Source organism: Sebastes umbrosus, chromosome 12 (assembly GCF_015220745.1).
Source record: "Sebastes umbrosus isolate fSebUmb1 chromosome 12, fSebUmb1.pri, whole genome shotgun sequence".
In the NCBI taxonomy this organism is placed as follows: domain Eukaryota; kingdom Metazoa; phylum Chordata; class Actinopteri; order Perciformes; family Sebastidae; genus Sebastes; species Sebastes umbrosus.
In genome coordinates, this window is record NC_051280.1 from 11,998,753 (window position 1) to 12,019,292 (window position 20,540).

Genomic DNA, 20,540 nt, shown 5'->3' on the forward strand with positions numbered 1-20,540 from the left:
ATGAAGGCAGTATCTTCACTCATTTTGACAGCCTTATTATATATACATCTAAGGTTATTTTGAAAAGAAAAAATGAAATTGTTTTAAAATATATATAAAAGATATTTATTAAGTATTCCTTCTCACAATTAATTTATATTGTTTACAACGTGTGGCTATTGTTTTCTGCAGAGTAACAAAAAGAGATTAAATGAGAAACAACACACTGAAAAAAATATTTTCATCTCCAGGGGAGTGGTTGTGGTTGGACAAAACAGTCATGGACTTCACTAACTGGGCTGAAGATCTACCTGATCATCGCAGCTACGGAGGGATTAGTGCTTCAGACGGGACATGGAATACGGGCAGTAAGTGGTATCCTAGACCATACATCTGCAAAACACCCAAAGGTAAAATAATTATTCCTATATGGACTGAGTTTGAATCATAATGATGTTTTTTATAATGCCAAGATCGGACTACGCAATATTTTTGACTTGGCCGAGAGACATGACATACTGTACTACATGTTAGGGCTTGATTAATCATAGCTTTCTGTCTTTAAGACTTGAGTGAAGCATGTAAGTGCTTGACAATGTGCCAGGGATTGACCACTATTCCAACCATAGACTATATATAAAGATGGATGACATGATAGCTCCCCAAAAGCGAAGCCAACATGATCTTGATCGCCCCCTGCTGGTTGCAGTATAGGCCATAAATCCCGCCCCCTCCATGTTAGCGGATGGGACATGTCAAATAAATTTTTCCCAAAGATGGATTCGGTCATTTTAGGTAGTTCACATCATGCTGATGTATGTTCAAGTGTTCATTTTTCTGATACGTTTGGTTTATTTAGTTATTTGATGCTATAAAAAGGGGGGTGAGACGTCATGAATCACATCTGTGATTGACAGCTGCTGATTGAAGTAGTCGCGGAGCTGGAGGCTCGGGAATTGTAAGAGAGAGGAGATGTAACTTTAACTTTCCATCAGGGTCTGAAATGAACTTTTTTCACTGCCTGCCACTGTGGCAGGCAAGTATTTTGTTTTGTGTCTGCCACTCAGAAATTGTATCTGCCACTTTTTACATCTATGCGCTAAATGAAAGAATAACATTTTAGATCTGATGTCATTTAATGTTCAATATATTTGACATAAAAACATTGTAAGCATGGTAAATTACAGAGTTCAAATTACAGTACACAGTACTGTACTCTACTTTGCTATTGTCATCTATAATGGTTATTTGCATAAAAACACACAATTCAAATGATTATTTAAATATTTGCTATTATTATTATAAAATTATTTTTATATTTGCTATTTGCTAATATATATCTTGGCATTAGTAGTTTTAATAATGTTTTAAGTGTTAAGAAGTTAAACAGGTCATAATTTTCTCTCTATTATCTATTTTATATTGCTTTGAAAACATCTCCTTCAAACAACTGGATTTATTCAAGTTTCTCACCAAATTTTATGAAATTACATTTCAACACATTATGATAACATTGTAAGTTACCTTAACCCAATACACATTTTTACTGAACAGAGCTTGAACGCCTCATAACTCAATGACACCTCCGTTAACGTTAGTAGCTCCATTATTTAACCAAGCAGGACTGTGCTGCCCACCGGCTGCTAACAGGTAACGTTACTAACTCTCCTCCTGTTGATTTCAACACAGATTTGTTGTTTACAGTGTAGCATTATCAGGGAAACAACAGGGTGAGCCCCTCAGGTTTAGTAGTCGTAGCGTCATACTTTTGTGCACTTTTTTTCCTCTACGCCATGACTCCGGTCCCAAACTTAATCATGATACAGCGTGTGTATGCTGTTGTGTCATTGTGCATGTGTAACTTTCGGAAAGCATCAATGAGAGGAATCGATAGTAACGGAGGCATGAGATGCCAAGGAACAGGACAACTAGTTCTCAACAAGAACCAATTCTCTAATACCATCCCCAGCATTTTCCCTGCCTGCCAAAGTGGCGGATGGCCTGACAATTTCACCCGCCACTGACAACAATTCACCCACATTTGTCGGGTGCTAATTTCAGACCCTGCCTTCCATAACCGTCATCAGTCTGTGTAATAGAACGTGTCATATGATCATAAATATAGTTATAGAGATACTATGGTTAGCTGTTGTGTCTGTCTGGCCAAACAGCTACCGTGGTGTTAATGTAGCAGCTAGGTGTTTTACATTAGCAAGCTGCGGCCTTACTTGGCTCGTGATTGGCTCAGGCGGGTACGTGGGCGGGACCTCAATACCGCGTTGGTTGTCTTCCACAATGACGCACTACATGTGAAAAAGAAGCAGTTGTAACGGCCAATGCTCATGTTTGTTTCTGTCTGTCAGGTTGGGCCATTATTAGACTAATATCGTGTAGTCTGATTTTGGTGTACAATTGTCACATTTCCCTTCTTTTTTTTCTAGTATTACCACCAGCGCCATCACCATCACCAACTACTAGTAAGTAACACCTTTTAACCTTCTTTATTGTTTGTAATTGTATTGCAAAATTGTGACTAAATTCTTTTGGCTGATCATCATCTACTTTTTCTATCTGTGCAGTATTTGACCATCCCCGTAGCCACATAGTTTTGGCAGTTGTGGTGGTCATTTCTGGGATTGCCATAGGAGCATTCATTGCCTACTTTCTCCTCTACAAGAAGTCTGCTCATCGTTTACCCATCCCTGACAAGTTAACCACCTTTGACAACCCACTCTTCTTCAGCAATGAGCAGTCACAGCCTTATGTGGTTGAAACCAATAATCTGGTAGAGAATGCAGAGGAAGAGAGCCCTGAGCCTATTATAACTGTATGATTCAAAAAGACAGAAAACATCAGAAACTAATGGGACACATGCTCTATTGAGGGCTCATGGTTGGTGGCTTTCTCTTTTGCATGGCCAATGATTTCAGTCTGTTCTGAAATGGGAGGAGCTTCAATAGAGTTGGCAAATGGGCAAAGCAATTTAGACTGTAGCTTGTTTTATTTGGAGTGATTGTTTGAAATTATATTAAATCATATATTTTGTAATGACTAAGAAGAGACTGATTGAACAATTCTACACACATTTTTTTTTACCTTCTTATAAGTGTTAGGATAATGCTGTATATTTTGCTATTTGCTACAGATCTGCTGTGGTGTAAAGTCATGTGGTGTAATGTCTAAATAACATTAAAACAAAGTAATAAATATATCAGACATGATTATTGTTACTGTATTTCATCCTGCTTACAGTTACATGATACACATACAAATGAGCAAAAGTGTCAGACAGAGTCAGAGTCCAGAGGCAGAATTATGCTGAAACACAGAATAATTTCGATGTTTCCTAATTGCTTTGTCTACTAAGCAATTATTACAAGCACATCTCACCTGTTTACTTTTTGACCTCTTACTCAACACCAGTGTTCCCACAGCTCACTTCTCACGTTCACAGAAGTAATTTCCTCTTTGAACACAACAATCTTTTCAACTAGAATTAGCGCCTCGTGGTTGTATGCCTCCGCCAACCAGTCAAGTTGCAGTCTACATCCATGTCTGTCCAAAACAGTCTTCACTTAATCCTATTAGACTTTTGTGTGAAATTGTCATAATTAGCATATGAATTCTTGAGCTATGGCCAATAGAGATGTTACGATACCTGAACTTGCAGTATCGGCCAATACCGAGTACCAATCTGATACCAGCGTGATAAAAAAATTTATATAATTATTATTTAACAGCCATTTACTACTGACCATGTCTGGATGTGATATGATTACTATCTTTGTTGTATGTCCTGGCTCAGATTAAACCCTTTGTTAAACATGAACAAATACATACAGAGAATGAATGCATTATAACTTTCTTTTATTATTTAGTTTGTCAGTTACAAAGCATAAATAAATGAAGCTAGAAATAAATAACAATTCCCTATTCTCTTAGCTATCTGCTCAGTGGACAGCATGTGTGCTAAGGACAGCATGTGTGCTAATTTCGTCTTTTGCAATATTCACACACCCTACTAGGGTATAAAGCCAGCATTTGTACCCTTTTACGTACATACTTGTACCTTGTTTGAGTTTAGCAGCTTGCAATTTAGAAACCCCCTCAAACAAGCTTGAAGGATACCAGAGAGAAAGACATTGTGTGTTCAGCTCTCAGTACTTGTGTAGCCTCTAACAGAATCTCCTACTTCCCGGTTTGTACTTTCAAACATCTGCTTTATTTTACTGTTTCGCTCTCAGCTCCATAGGAGTCTGAGTGTGTATGAGGTTGTCAGCGGCGCTGTAGCTGTGAACGTAGCACACACACAAACACACACGGTCTGTCGGGCACTCGCTAACGTTATGCAAAGCTGAACACCTCGCAACTAGCCGTGGAGACTTTTAATGGGAAAGTGGCTGCATGTCTCCATGACAATACACGCAGCGTCGTGGCTGCTAACTCTCCCAGATGGGTGAACTGGGGAATCAGTTGTCTGTTTTGCGCCTGTTTGTGCATCGGCTTATCGTTGTAGCTGGGGAGCTTGTTAGGCACTACAAACACAGCACCGCTGCATGCAACACACCATGATTTCAGGCCGTTTCAGGCCCGCCCATAAAATCCTGAACCCAAAAATGGAGAAAAACTATTTACGGTCTAACTCCAGCCTTTAAAAGGTCAGTTACAGGAGCATAATACTAGCACTTCTTGTTTCCAACATCGTCTGTTATTTATTATGCAACAGGAAACACATCTACGTGCTTTTGTGTTCTGAGGATGACAATGAAGCAGCCAAATATGCAAATATCAGCATTTGGGTCCCAGTAAAAAAAACAAAAACAGATACAAGTCGGAAGTAAAGCATTTTAGAAAAAAAGTCTGACTAGACAAAAAAAAAAAGGCATGACCACATGATGAGACAGGATGTGTCAGTACTATAAAGATTGACTTTCGACAATCATTCACACAACTCTGAAATCCTTTGTGGGCAATGCATGGATAAAGTCTTCAGCTGTTGGACACCTGAGAAGAATACTAACAATGAAGATAACTTGTACAGCCTTTGTGCTTCTCATCCAAACATTACAATGCTTGGCTTCAGACGGTACAGTATTCTAATTTTTAATTTTGTCGTTTTTTGTGAAATTTTGTAGATGTGCACTCTACTTTTTATGTGAGACTGTTGTGTCGTTTACCATGTGTCAGTGTGTGTCTCCCGTGTTAATTATTGTATCTGCTACTGTTTAATGTCAAGGTGACTGCGGTTTTACTTTTTGTATTTCATATTTTGCAGACATGGGATGTCCCAATACTAGAGATTAGGGGTGTCACGATTCTCCAAATCCATGATTCGATTTGATTTTCAATTTAAACTTGCCATTGTTAGACTATGGAGTCTTGAATCTTAAAGATCAATTGATCATTGTTTTTATGCCCCGACAACTGTCATTAAAACTTTCAAATTCTTCTTTAAAAAGACAGGCTTAACTTGTGATATGTTTTTGGAATGTGCCACACTGAGGCCGTAATAACAATAACTCATTTCAACAGTTGATACTATTGGTCAACTTGCAGGCAGCTAAAGCTGGAGTTTACAAGGCACACCTGAATGCAACAGGAAATCCCGGTCGGCGCCTATATGCTTTACACTACAGCAAGCATAAACCCCACTTTACTGTACAAAGCAATATAGACACACAATCGATTAGAGATAGTGCCACCACAGTTCGATGAGCACCGTTCTCTTTGGTTGCTGTAGTTTCTAAAACTTTTGCAGCCTAGAAAACTGTAGTTTTTCTGTCAATAACACGTTTGTTGTTTACATTAGAAGGCAAATTAGACGGGAAAGCAAAATGTCACCACACCAGTGACTTTAGGGAAGCAGGAAGATTTTCCAGTTCTGTTGTTTCTCCGTCATCTTCGACTTCGGTAGTGGCCATTGTGTCTGAAAGTACAGCTGCAGGCTACCAGTAAGATCCACTGTGTCGTGGTTGAAGTGTTTTTGTTTTTTTTCCTTCGGACGCATGCAAGTAGGCGGGGGCGGATAGAAAATAATATTACTTGGTGAATCACCGATCCTGCTTTTGATTTCGATGGTCGAAATTGGAAGCTAGTTTCGATGGATTTTCCAATTTAGAAAAGAAATTGTGACACCCCTACTAGAGATGCAACGATTGCAATTTCTTTGGCCAATACCGATTTCCGTTTTTCTTTTTATTAAAGTCTGACCTGCCAATTTCTGCCAAGACACCAGACTAACTTTTTTCACCACTGCCCAGGAACCATCCCAAAAAATAATTTTCAACCTTCCCAATGTCAGTGTAAACCGTAACAAATTCTAAATGTTATCCTTTTACTTTGTTATTGTTATCTCTTGTTGTTATTTGCATAAAAATACACAGTTCAAATGATTATGAAATGAATTATTGTATTTTTATTTAAATATTAATAATAATAATAATAATATATTCAAATCTTAATAATTTTAATGATATATTATAAGCTGCTTAGAGGTAATGTTAGAAAGTTAAACAGGTCATAATTCCCTCTCTATTATCTATTTGATAGTGCTGTGAAAACATCTCCTTCAAACAACTGGAGGATTTTCTGATTTCTTCTGCAATAAACATTCAAAAGTAATTCTTTCTCAACAGATTCCCCATTTCGACTAACTAACTAGGACACTGGTTTTTGTTTGGTTAAAAAATATGACATATGCATTGACGTACGCTGAACAACTGGTGACCGAATACAGATCCCCGCAAAAATCACACCATAATCATGTTAATATGTTTTTCAATGAAAAAATAATAAAGTAAAAATAATCATACCCTCTAATATTATAAATCTATTGCCATTGCAATATCAAAATAATCGCAATTGGATATTTTTGAAAATCGTTTAATTGGATATTTTATGACTACTAAGAATGTATTGATTGATTGATTGATTGATTGATTGTATGTACAGGGGGAATTTGTGGATGGATGGATGGATGGATATAATTCATTGGTACATACCATATTTTACTTTAATCTACTACGCTTGCCAGGATTGTGAAATATCTAATAGACTTTAAACAAAGCAAAATTATAACATGTTCCTTCTGGACCACAGTATGAGTGAAGACAGTGTATCACCACTGCATTTCATCATCAATGAAGCTACTGTACATGACTGTGTAGAAACCCAGGTAACTCCTAAGATTTGAATTAAAACGATTAAAAGACCAACCCATGGGCATCGACATTGAATGTTTGACTTTTTGTCAACAGGTGGCTGAACCAACCAATAAATGCAAAACATTGAGAAATTCCCAAACTATTCAAAACACCACAGGCTGACATAGTCCAGTCTGCACAGCACATAATATAACCCCAATGACATCACCAAAAATACAGCTAACAGCTAGGGGTTTAATACACACAGACATCCACGGAGAGACATTTTAAGAAAGAAACAGCGCATTCAGATTAACAGTGAGAGACAGACAGATACAAGTTGTGACTGACTCACGTTATTTGACGACGAAAGTCCATTCTCCTTTCTGTCATGGAGATGAAGTATCCATGCCATATTTTGTTCAACTGTCGCCGTTGTTGCTCCTTTCTCCATCGCTGCTAGCTAGCCAACTTGTTAAGTTTAACATTAAATTACTTAACAATTTTTTGTTGCTAGGCCAAAGACTGTCTTCACAGCGGTGTGACTCCACGTTAATGTTACTAAACTCACCTGTGGTCACTTCAGTAGGAGACTTCGCTCAGAGTGCAATACCATCTTTGTCCACACATTCACCAGCCGTTACATCAGGGGGGGCGCTGTTTCACACATAAAGAAGTCCAGTGAAAGGCGGGGTTGCCAGATTCGGGTTAGTTTCCCCCCAATTGAGCTACTTTTGATTAAATTGGACCTGGAAAAAAATAACGTTGGACTGGCTGGTGGATGAAATTTGGGTTGCTTATCAACATTTGGCGGGGGGCTTGAAAATACTGTGAAAACAAAATACGAAACAAGCTGTAATTTTATGGTCATAAATACGAAAATTCAGTATAGGCTACTTTGTTTTGTTCACTCACTCATATCATGGACTCATTTAATTTTAACAATTTTAGCTTAGCACATGGACTGTAAACAGGGGAAACAGCTAGTATGTTTAAAGGGACTGTTTGTAACCTCTTACACGTATAAATCACCGGGTCGGTGTCCAGTGTGCGCTCGCGTGTGTCTACGCTGTTCAGACGAGACTCCAACACAAACTACACGGAAGCACCAAAACCGCAAAGTTATATCTAGTGAAGCCCGTCTGTTAAACAGTGTTGGCCGCGGGCGGAGGACGCGGAGAGACCGTAGCTTTGATCTCCAGGGCCGGAGTCTGTGCTGTACTCTGCTCCTCTGCTCCTCTGCCTGCCTGCCTTCACTCAGCTCGCTCCACCTCACCTGCATGCGCGCACACTATACACTGCAGAAGAGTTAGTTTAGCTCTGAGAATATCTAGTGAATGTAAAGTGGACGTTTTTGCAGAAATAACTGCTGCAGCTCCTCCAGACCAACAGAGGTTTTCCGTGTCTTGTGAAGTGACGGGGCTCCGCAGCGAGCAACGTTATCGTCTCCGACCAGGTGCCGGTGTCTCCCTCCGGCCGCGGTCGTGAGGCTGAAGCAGGAAAAGCCAACACTAAGATGAGCAGTGATTCATGGAGAGACCTTCGTCTGGTCAGCTAACATTACTGCCAAGCAGGTGAAATATAGAGTGATATTCTGATTTTAGCTGACGTGTGTCGCCTCAATGTTTTGAGCGATGCTCGTTCATGTCTATTTAGAGCGAGCAAGTGCGAGCCCGACGCTGACTTTCGTTGACTTAACGGCCACAGATGTCGCTGTTAAAAAGCATTTCTGATTCTTACAAACAGTCCCTTTAACATCTACACCAGCGGTGGAAAGTAAGTTACGGTGCCATAGACTGTACATAATGAGGGACAACATGACAGCTTCCCAAAAGTGAAGCGAAAACATCTCAGTTGCACCCTGGTTGCAGGCTGCAGTACAGGCCATAAAGCCCGCGTAGTGGATGGGATATGGGCCAAAATAAAAAGTCAAAGTACGCGTCAAATACATTTTTCCCAAAGATGGTTTCTGTCATTTTAAGTAGTTCTTATCATGCTGATGTGTGTTTTCAAGTGTTCATTTTTCTGATAAGTTTGGTTTTAATTAGTTATTCGATGCTATGAAAAGGGGGTGAGACGTCATGATTGGCAGCTGTGATTCTCTCTCACTGACAAGCTGCAGCCGTGTTCGGATTGCCATTGGTTCGGGCAGGTGACCTCGATACCGCGGCTGCAGTATCCCGATCACTACTGCACAAACTCTGGCTCCAAATGACGTCAAATTCTCAAGATGGCAGCTCCCGTATCCGGGATATTTTGGCTTCACTTCTGTATGGTGGGAGGAAGAAGAGACGCGTCGTCCATCTTTATATACAGTCACAATGATCGATACATTCACTCAAGTGCTGTAAGCCTACTCAAGTACAATTTTGAGGTACTTGTACTTTACTTGAGTATTTCAATTTTCTGCTACTTATACTTCAACTCCCCTACATTTCAGAGACAAATATTGTACTGCTTCTTACTCCATCACAATTATTTGATATCGGCCTAACTTTAGTTACTAATTACTTTGCGGATTCAGATTAATAATACAAAATATAATCAAAAAATGATGATGTATATTATAGAATAAGATAAGACTTTATTGATCCCCAGGGGAAAATTCACAAGCTAATCAGCAGTAGCTTATATGAAGTCATTAAAATTAGCCACACTTTTACCAGCTGCAACACTAAAATGATGTAGGGTAGCCTACAAATTAATGCATCAAGCAACTTTCATGTCAAGGACAAATTCAGGGATCTGGAGAGTAATAAGTGAGGGATGTGCGACATCTTCAAATAAAATGTCAATTAACACATTCTTCATTTTACATTTTAATGATTTTCAACAATGTCAAAATGAACTTCTGAATGCTGTACAAAACAAAAATAACCAAAACAAATCATTTCGAAAGGACCAGAGTGAATTCAGTCTCGTCAACTCAAAGCAATCACACACAGTAGGTCAGTGCAACAGACTCTCTGGTTCTCCTTACATTTACCTAACAAGGCAGTTATGAAGTATGTACAAATGCATAGAGATTGTATTCAAGCAATATATTTTATCACAAGAAGATGCATAGAGTATCCAGCATATAGCACAGGTCAGTGTCACCAAAAGATTTTTCATGCTTCCAGACAGAGCAAATGCAAGTCAATAAATATGCTTGAACACCATTTAGAAAAGTAGGAAGCAAAGTATGACTTCCCTTTATAATCATGTAGAAAAATAGTTTGACTTTCCTTACTAATGTTTAAAATAAATTGTTGGCTTTTGAAGATTTTAACACATGGGGGCAGATTCTGATGTGACGCTGAAACACACATGTTGGTTGTTCCCTACAGTTTTTTGACCGTCTGATTAGACAAAACATCCCCTTGCGTAACTTTGTAGAAACAAAAATCATAAAATGCATTCATTGTACGGAAGCTGAGAACTGCCACTGTTCCAATTATCTTATTTTATCCCGTTATCTCGAGATCACAAGTTAATTATTTCATTATGTCGGGAGATGTTTTCTCGTGATAACCTGTTTGTGCTACTAATGATTATTTTCATTATCGATTAATCTGCCATTTACTTTCTTGATTAATGATTTAACCATTTAGTGTAAAAAATAGTGAAAAAAAATACCCATCACAATTTCTTCTTTTCAAATCTTTCATTTAAGAGGCTGAAACCAGATACTGTACTACTAGATTCAACTGATCAATAAATCAACTAATTGTTTCTCTATACAGGACAATTATTTTGCTCTCTTGAGAAATAAATAGTTTTTTGGAGATATCTTGGGAAAAGGACCTTCCTCAGGATGCACCCAGTTCCCAGTTTAGGTACACCTGTTGTTTTTGTTATGAATACTTTCACACAGAATCTGAATATTATGCAGTGAAAAAGTACCGTAATTTTTTCAGAAACAAGGTTGATTCTTTTTTTTATTTCGCACCGCTAATAAAGGCATCAACCAATCAAGTTGTGCAGAACCGGTTGAGTTGCGCCTATATTTATGAAACAACAACATGGCGGCTCCGTAGTCCAAACCATGACGGCAAACTTTATTACTCCTTTCAACCTTGACAAAAGCAGCGCAGACCAGATCTACCCCTTCTTTTCTTACCTTTCACAATAAAAGCCCTAGACATATTATATTCGCAGGCAAGTATTTAGCATTTTCACGTTGTTTATTCATCACACACCCGGTGGGTGTGCATAAGGCCTTAATACAACAATCCCGCAAAAAATCCTACCGTTATGAAGGTTATAATGTTCAGTTTTTATTGAAAGTGTTTTAGAGACGTGCTGATTCATCTGTATGGTCATTCTGGAGGATGTCGTTTTTGATGCTGTTGAACTGAATTTTGTCCATCCCATTTATATCAATGAGGGTCGACTAAATAAGAGAAAAACCTGTCAGCATAATAAATACAATTCAATAGCTTCACAAACTACATCCTCCAAAATGATCATAAAAGTTGAATCAACACGTCTCTTTAAATAGTTTCAATAAACATTATAACCTTCAGGAATGTAGAATTTATAGCAGGACTGTTAGGCTGCTTTAGTTTTAGCTCGTAGTACCCAATAAACTGTGTAATTATTCTGTTATCACAATAAAACAAATCTGAGATAACAAGACAAGTAACTTCAGATAAAGGATAAAATAAAATGATTGCAACCTCGACTGTTCTTGACTTCCGTACATTTTACGTGACCACTGCAATATCAAAAACTGTAGAACACATGCTGCATGAGCACACCGTTGCATTTACCTTGACTAATGTTTGTGCAAAAATACACAAAGATGGAGCCATATGAAGTAGGTGAAAATAAGACAATAAGACAAAAACCAAGTGATAATGTTCATTTTGGTAAAGAACAAGAAAGAAGGTCAAAGTGTGTGTGAGTGGCAGGGGGTAAAAATAAAAAATGTCACAATATGAGGAGAAATACTGGGCCTCATGCAGCAACATTCTCTAAAATGTATCTTATATTTTGTCTTAATTTTCTGGTAAGAGAAAAAATAAGATAAGTCAACTCCAGATGCACCAAACTTACTTAACCATCCAAATCTGCTCTTACCCAGGTGTGCTGAATGATGAATCCCACTTGATCATAAATTAGAGGCGTGTTGCCGATTTTATTAGCATAGGTAATGCCTCCTAAACACTATAGAAGGGCAGCTGTTGTGCCGTGTGCAAATACTTTGGCACATGCCCAAGAATGGGAGGGATGCCTCTAAAACAATGCTGTAAGAAGAAGAAGTTCAGCAGTAGTGAAACTGAGGTACTGTTCAATAAACTTACACAAAGAGCAGTATGTAAGCCACTCAATATCATCCGAGGGTTTTTATAGTCTTAATTGGGATCAATGGAGCAATAGTATTTATTTAGCCCACACATTTAATAATCCAATCATTATAATCACTCTAACATATAATAATCTAAATTTGATAATATGATATTCATGCGTTTTTACCTCAAGTATAAAACGTGTTTCCTTGTGTTGGACAAACAATTTGTGGACTGTGAGAACAATATGTTTTTTCTTATCTTGGTAAGAGTGCTCTCGACTTTTCGTTAAATATTCTCATACCTAAAGGCCCAGACGCACCAAGCCGTCGGTTGGCCGTCGGACAGTTTTGGGCCGTCGGTGAGTATCTGTCGGACTAGAGAAATCCCTATGATTGGCTGTTCAGTTTAGGCGAATCAGTGCACGAGGAGAAAAACGGAAGTGAGGAAAGCAAGCCAACGAGTAAAGAGGACACACGCAGAAGGCTCTTCTCATTTTTCCTCTTCATCTCATCTGATCATTCCAATACACGGATATTTTCACAACTACATGGCCATCTGAAATGAGGCTAAGTGGTGAGTGAGAATGGTGTGAAAATGGTCTGCAAACACTGCTTTGTTTCATGTACGTATCAGAACAACGGCTTGTATATCCCAATTTCCCTTCTTTGATGTCGGCTTGGTTTGTCTGGGCCTTAAGAGAAGAGCAAAAGTAAGAATACATTGGTGCATCCCGGAAATCAATGGGTACGAACAAAATAAGAACAAACTGGGCAAAAACAAAATTAAAAGGACATTTCTTCTTACATCGCTTCCTGCATGGGGCCCATTGTCTACAAAAATGACACATCCTGCCCGTCCATTAGTGCATTATAACTTGAGCAGCATATAACCATGCACCAACCCACAGAAGAGACAACAGTCACTAGTGTATATAGGAATCCCTGTGCCACTGGCGTGCATCTCTTCCTCTACCTCGATCCCTATCTCTGTCTCTATCTCTGTCTCTTTCCCTGTCCTTGTGTCTTTCTCTATCTCTATCCCTATCTCTGTCCCTGTCTCTGTCCTTGTCCCTGTCCCTGTCTCTGTCCCTGTCTCTGCCATGGTAGTTGTGATGATTGTGTGCAGGATAGTGATCCGTGTGGTGTGTCCGTGGTGGAATATGCTGGTGATGCCTGTGCTGGCGGTTGCGTTCATTGTGCTCCTGCTCATAGTCTTCCCCGACATGTGGCTGGCTGTTCCCACGGTGATGTTGTTGTTGGTGGTGGTGATGATGGTGGTTGCTGTTATGATGGTGGTGGTTATGGCCTCGGTGGTTATAGCGCGCCTCCTCCTCATCCTCCTCCACCACATCCTCCACCTCCTCCTCCCTCTCCTCAGGCAGGTGCCTGCGGGGAAGCCTGTGGCTATAATCCCTGCTCGACCGTACCTCCATGCCACCGGATGATTGGTTGTGCTGGGCGTGGCTGTGATGCTCCGTCCGGCGGTGGTGGTGGTGGTGATGGTGGTGGTGGCTGTGCTGGGGTCTCTTTGGTTCAGTCCTCAGGAGCCGCTCTTCCTCCTCCCTATGGCCCTCCTCGGCCCTCTGCTCCTGCGCTGGGGCTGAAGGTTGCTCCTGGTCTAGATGGTTCTCCCGGGAACCCTTTCTCTTGGGGGCAGCTGACTTCTTGTTTTTCTGCCCATCCTGGAACAAGAAAATGCAACATAAAATCACATAAATGCACATGAAGGACACGCATACAGTATGTAGAAGCTTGCTCTAACACAAAAACATACTGTGCTCAACTTATGGCTGTGCTCCAAATCGTACTGCACACTACGTACTCAAATCTGTTAGTCAAAACCTTTTTGTTGCAGCAACAAATTGGTCTAAACGTAAACAGGAATTCAAATTATAGTATATAATGTATACAGTATATAAACATAAAATTTAATTGAATAGATCGGACCCATTGTCATCGATACCCGATCCAGCTATTTGAGTCTGTATCGGCCCGATATCCGATCCGGTATTGGTGCATCCCTACTTATGATTCAGGTGATAATACACTAAAGAAAATATACTTATTAATATTATATTCCATCCTCTGTTCCTTTAATGTCAGTGGCCATCATTCGTAATTATTTTATCCAACCGGTTAATCATTTTAACTGTCTGCCTCACAGTCCGCCATTGGACAGTCTGAGGGCCTCAATGCATGTTGGGGTGGATGAGTTTGTCCAGTAAACTCACATTGCGTACTAAAAAATTCTTGCTAAACTAATAAACATCCCAGCATTTCTCGTGTGCACAAAATCCACATAATATGCAGTTGGAACGCACTACATACTCAATTTTACGTCATACTTAGTATGAATAATATGATAGTATGTGATTTCAAACACAGCCAATATGTCTTACACACTTGTATTTGTTAGTCCATATACACAAATTCAAACGTGCACACAGCTGCTGGTAGGGAGGCAGCTGGCTCTCAAGTGCCTAAACTGGCAATCACACCAGAGGCAATTTGAATATTTTTGGATGATGATACTCAGTTTTATCACGGGACCTTGGGACACTCTGTGCAGCTTTGTGCAATTACTCACATGGAAACAGACACACTCGCTGCCTCCGGCTTCTCTGCATCTGCTCTACAGCTGCTGCTGCTGCTACTACTGTTGAGTCACCATTAAATTAATTATCAAAAGTATTGATAACTGAAAGTTAGTTACCCCGAAGTTAACCTCAAGTTGTGTAGTAAGATCATTTACTTATACTGATGATCATTTTAAAGCTGTAGCACTGTGACTCAACAAACTAGTCACTAACTAATGATCAGTTGTTCCTATTCAATACAATTTTTAGTAATTGACTATAATTTCAAGGTTTCCAAGAAATATTGTGAGATGTGCGTACAAGCCGGAGGCAGAAAACAAACGTATGGCTGAGAGCTTATGTAGAGATAAATGTGAGTTATTTTTATGCCGTAAACTAGAAATTACAAACTAATTGACTCATTACCTTATTTCTAAATACAAAAAATAAATCCATATATAAGCTACCATGACATTGCAGCAATGGATTTTCTGCCTCTTGGATTGTTTGTAAACAGAAAAATCATTTATATTCATGTTTTTTAGATAATATATACTAGTAATGTTACGTGCTGTGCCGAGGCTTGGGAGCGTGACGAGTGATCCAGGGAGTTTTCTGTGAAGCCCGTATCAAGGCTTGTATCGTTTTAGACCGATGACGTCATTGAAGACACCCAAAGCCGAAATACAGTTGAGAACTAAAAATGAAAATGAAAAATGTCTCCCATCTATCATTTCCCTATAGTTACACAAGCACATTCACTGCCCTCTGCCCGTTTAAACCACTGCCACATATCTGGAATATATCTGCCTGTTTTATACTATTTAACCAATAGGTGGTTTCATGTGCACATGAAGCCCAAATTAAGTCTCGTGAAATGAACCCATTTGAAAACCAATTTGCTGGAGACCTTCAGTGCTTCATGAAGCTTCATCTCGCCATCACTAATATATACACATCATTTCTAGCTAACTTCTAAAGAAGACGCTACTGTAACTCATCTCTATCACTGCGGTGAAAACTCAGCTACAGCAGAATTTGAAGGTATCTCACTCACCAGAGGCTATCTCATTTCTTCAACTTTCCCGTGGAGTAGGATGAGGAGAAATGAGATGAAAATGTTAGACGAATAAATGGAAACAATTACAGATGCAGCGCACTGTGGAGTTCCTCTGTCTAGACAAATGAACATTCCTGCTGAGCTCATAATGTAGTTTTTGCCACATTCAGAAGACTGTCTGTACAGATGAGATGAGTGGGATGAGATGAGATGTATGAAATCTTTGCAAATGATATTGCATTAATGCAATAAAGTCACATCATATAACTTTATTGTTTATTTCCCATAAATGTGTCTGGGTTTCATGTACCGGTATTGCTGAAGGATTGGTGGGCAGTGTATTCCCGGCCAGCTGGGCCACCAGTGCGTTGGCAGGCTCCATCTCTGGTGGATGAGTGGCTCTCCAGTAAGACTCCAGATAATCAGCAAGGTGCTCACAGGCGTCAGTTAGCTGGTTCTCATCTAAGATGACGTCAAACCATTCCTGCAGGAAAATGAGAATAAGGACAAGAAGAAGTAAAAGACCAACAGAAGGAAACAAACATCGGACTATACCCTTTCACTGAGACAGTAGTTTAAAGTATAATCTGTGACGCCATTTATAATGTGGCAGAAGTGATTACTCTTGTGGTAATCAGCAGTCTGTGATTGGGTCTGCAGAAAAAGAGATGTAAGGAAATAGGGTCATCTAAAGAAGGGATAACCATGTGAACAGTGACTCGAGCATTCAATGAAGACTTTGAATTTGACATCAGGAAAAATATGCTGAATTTGACTATGTAGTCTGACAAAGTATTCTCATGCAACGGTTCGTATGATACATTACGAAAAGTTATTCCTCCTTTTTCGTTTGTTTTCCTGCAAATGTCCGCTCATTACATGCATACAGTCTTTTCAAAATAAACTTCCATCTTCACAGGAAACAACTTGGTTATGTTTAGGCAACAAAACTACTTAGTCAGGTTTAAGAAAAATAAATTTAGTTAGGATTAGGCAACAAAACTACTAAATTAGGATTAGGTAACAAAACTACTTAGTTAGGTTTAGGATAAGATTGGGGTTTGGCTTAAAATAACTCCGGAAGTGGTGTAATTTCAGTTACGTGACAAATAAATCAATGTTGACTTGTTTCACATGGGACACGGCCGCCGGCTTTCTGAGCAAAAGTCCGGTATATTTAGACCCACCCATCCTCCCCTCCCTCCCTTTTTACATTTCCTGGTTCACGATTATGTGAATTACACATTAATGTATTTGTGGGATATACACAAATTACAGTGCATTAGTGTCTGTAGGTATAGCTACGAATGGTGTATGAGACCAGCCTGAGCCTGACAACAATACTTCTGATGTATAGTATGCGTAAAAGCAGGGCCTTAGCCAGGATTTTAAATATACTAAGGTCATGCGTGGGTCACCAGGGTTATTATTGTAAACTAAAACTGAAACTAAAACCAAAATAAGCAGTGAAAAATATTTTTAGTTAACTGAAACTAAATAAAAACTATATCCTTTAAGAAAAACTAAACTAAAACAATATTACCTGGTGTAATGTTAATTAATTTCAGTTTGAGTTTTTTAACTATAATATATCAGTGCTGAAAATTTTAATTCCTGTCAACTCTCGTAAAGATTAAACATTAAACATTATGCCCATTCCTACACAGCTCTCCAACCATGTATTTTGTATGTATATGTGGCTACTTCTGAGACATTATACCTGTCCCTAACGAAAACAAACTAAAACTACTGTAAAACTCAAATTAAATACTGTATATTAAAACTAAAACTTAATCTGTCTGGAAAACTGAAACTAAATTAAAACAAGCAAACACACTCTGAAAACTAACAAACTACACTAAAATCTAATTGAAAAGTCAAAACTACAATAAAATAAAAACCAATTGAAAATTCAAAACTATTTTAAACTTGATGGGCACTATAAACAAATCTCTACAATTTTTCACTTTGATTTTTCATATTTTATTTTGCTGTAAGCTGTTTAATTCTTTTTTTTCCCAGAGAGCTTTATTTCCCAACATGAAGGTCTAAATGTTGCTTCAACACTTGTTGGCCTAATGATAGTAAAAGTCAAACACACAGAGTCTAACAATATTGGATTCAGCCAATTCCCAGAAAAAATACTGAAGAGATGACCTCACTGTAGTCAATGGTAACCACGGCCCTGCTTAAAAGTCAAGGGGACACCAATGTATTTCCCGTTTGCACCAAACTCAGTACTGTTTTTCTCCCGTTATTATTACCAGTGTAACAACTTCAACTACAGAGACAAAGCCAAATGTATAAATCTGTCCTACAAGTGAAATATCTAAAATTATAACATGATGTGATAAGAATCCATATTTTCATTCATCTATTCAAGATAAACTATTTTAATAAGTATACTGAACATTAACTACCACAGCACCAATGTCACGCACTGGCCACTAGATGGCACTCACCGGCGGGCACTGGGCGAGCTTGTCTGCTGCCACCAGCTGAACGTTGAGATGCTTCGTCTGTGACTTCCCTCTAGTTTTGATCAGCCTTGTCAACACCTACAGTGAAGAGGAGAGAGAAGCAGAGGAACAGATACAAAAAGTTACGGTGGCTGTTGTTATTTTACAGGATCGTGTTTAGTATATATTGAGAGAACTGAGGAAGAGTCAGTCCAAAAGAAGGGTCAGGTCTCTGGTGAAGCTCACCTTTGGTGAGGAGATCTTGACATAGACAAGGATCGGTGCCAGGGAGGTCTTGGACACCTGGAGCGGGTGGTTGATTGTGTCTGCATCGAGAACCACCAGCTGCAGGCTGCGGGCGAGCTCAAAGATGCGCTCCACCTCACCCTGGATCTGGGCTGTAAAGGCAGAGATGACAAGCACGACTTTGACAACTGAGATCCAGGAAACTCATCAATTGCACATATTTAATTTCCTTGTGAATATGTAACTCATGAATTTACAGTACATATTTTCCTCACTGACCCATAGCTTTGAATTTGAATTTTACACATTTACAATCATTTATTTGAAACATCTACATGAAGCCACCAGAGCTGGGAAGATTTTTTTTGTTTTTCTCTATTTTATTTAATCAAGATGCAGAATTGAAGATACAATCTGAAATTTGACCAAACCAGAGGTAAGGTCAATCAAGTTATATGTTGAGATTAAAAGTTTATTGTTGAAACAGCAGCTGACAAAACAAAATCTCACCACAAGGTCCATTTACTGTAGTAGCTGTTGTGGAGTGAATCACACAATCTACCTAAGCAGAGGAAGCCAACACAGATGAGGAGAGACACCCCAGGTGAATATGGTAAACATTTTAACCATGAAACTTCCCCAGTTCATCACTTACATTAAGACAATATTTTTTTGTATTACAAGATTTCCAAAAATGTATGTTTAAATATGCAAATGCAGCATTATCTTATTAAATATGCGCTCATTTGCATACATTTCCAGAACAGAAATCTGAACATTGGAAAAAGCCAGGTTTGTTGACATATTAGAGTCAAAGGATTTTACAGAGGGAATCTCTTTTTATCACTCCATAAATCACCCATACTCAGCCATAAAAAAAAAATCACCATGTTTTTAAGAATAAAATGTCCTATAAATCAGGCTGTGGATGATATATGAACAAACCCGTCTGTAAAAACCTTCAGAATATAGATAGGAATAAAATGGAGAGTTTGGTGGATGTTAGAGCTGCTGAAGTGGAGATTTCTGGCTCAAAGTGTGAAAGAAAACTCATTTTGAGAAAACAGCCTTTAAATATATGTATTGTAAAATTGCAGACATTTTGAAGACACTACAGTTGAATAAGGTACAAAATTGTAACTAATAGATATCCCCATGAAACCTCCCCAGTTGATTATTTACATTAAGGCAATACTTTTTTGTATTACACGTTTTCCGAAATGTTATGCTTAAATATGCAAATGAGGCATTATCTAACGCTAACTTTTGGTGAATTTAGGAGAAATCTACAGACACAAACCAACAAAGTAGTAAAATAAACACCTAAATGTGTATTTTGGTTGTTTTCTTTCCACTAGTCTGGAAAAAGACAGGTTATGGAAGCAAAATAGCCCAGAATCTCAAAATTGACCAGTGCATGAAAAATTATGATTTACCCTGGGGGTGTCTCCCCTTAAAATGCTCAGAAAAATAGAAATTTGATCTACAATCTACAATTCCATGATAACTGGGTAACTCCGTCTACTGAGGAAGATCATGTGATATAATAATTATAAAATCTGATTTTGATAATCGCAGGCTCTACTGTAGATAGAAAACCAGTAAATGGACCTTGTGGAGAGCTTGTTCTGCCAACAAAGCTGTATGCTTATATGGTTTTGTAACTATTCTGAATCTCAATTCAACACAAAAACAAACAAACAAACAACAAAACATTCTAATTTCTAATGTAGAAAACAAGACAAGTAAAAAAATACAGACTTAAAAACTATAAATGTGACCTCTGACTAAACACTGCCTACT

General features: G+C 38.7%; 2 protein-coding genes across 4 annotated transcripts in view; one reads left to right on the forward strand and one right to left on the reverse strand.

Moving 5' to 3' along the window:
- The window catches only part of LOC119498246 (macrophage mannose receptor 1-like), a 33,420-nt gene extending 30,225 nt beyond the window's left edge, over positions 1-3,195 (forward strand). The window contains exons 30-32 of the mRNA XM_037786926.1: positions 231-389; positions 2,421-2,456; positions 2,559-3,195. Of these exons, the coding sequence (XP_037642854.1) occupies positions 231-389; positions 2,421-2,456; positions 2,559-2,812 (449 nt within the window). The 3' untranslated portion in view covers positions 2,813-3,195. The remainder of the gene's footprint in view (positions 1-230; positions 390-2,420; positions 2,457-2,558) is intronic.
- A 7,981-nt stretch (positions 3,196-11,176) lies between these two features.
- Positions 11,177-20,540, reverse strand: part of cacnb2b (calcium channel, voltage-dependent, beta 2b) — a 52,444-nt gene continuing 43,080 nt past the window's right edge. For all 3 annotated transcript variants that reach the window (XM_037786931.1, XM_037786929.1, XM_037786932.1), the window contains 4 exons: positions 18,738-18,889; positions 18,495-18,590; positions 16,343-16,516; positions 11,177-14,078 (listed from right to left, as the gene is read on the reverse strand). In XM_037786931.1, coding sequence (XP_037642859.1) covers positions 13,320-14,078; positions 16,343-16,516; positions 18,495-18,590; positions 18,738-18,889 — 1,181 coding nt within the window. In that variant the 3' untranslated portion in view covers positions 11,177-13,319. The remainder of the gene's footprint in view (positions 14,079-16,342; positions 16,517-18,494; positions 18,591-18,737; positions 18,890-20,540) is intronic.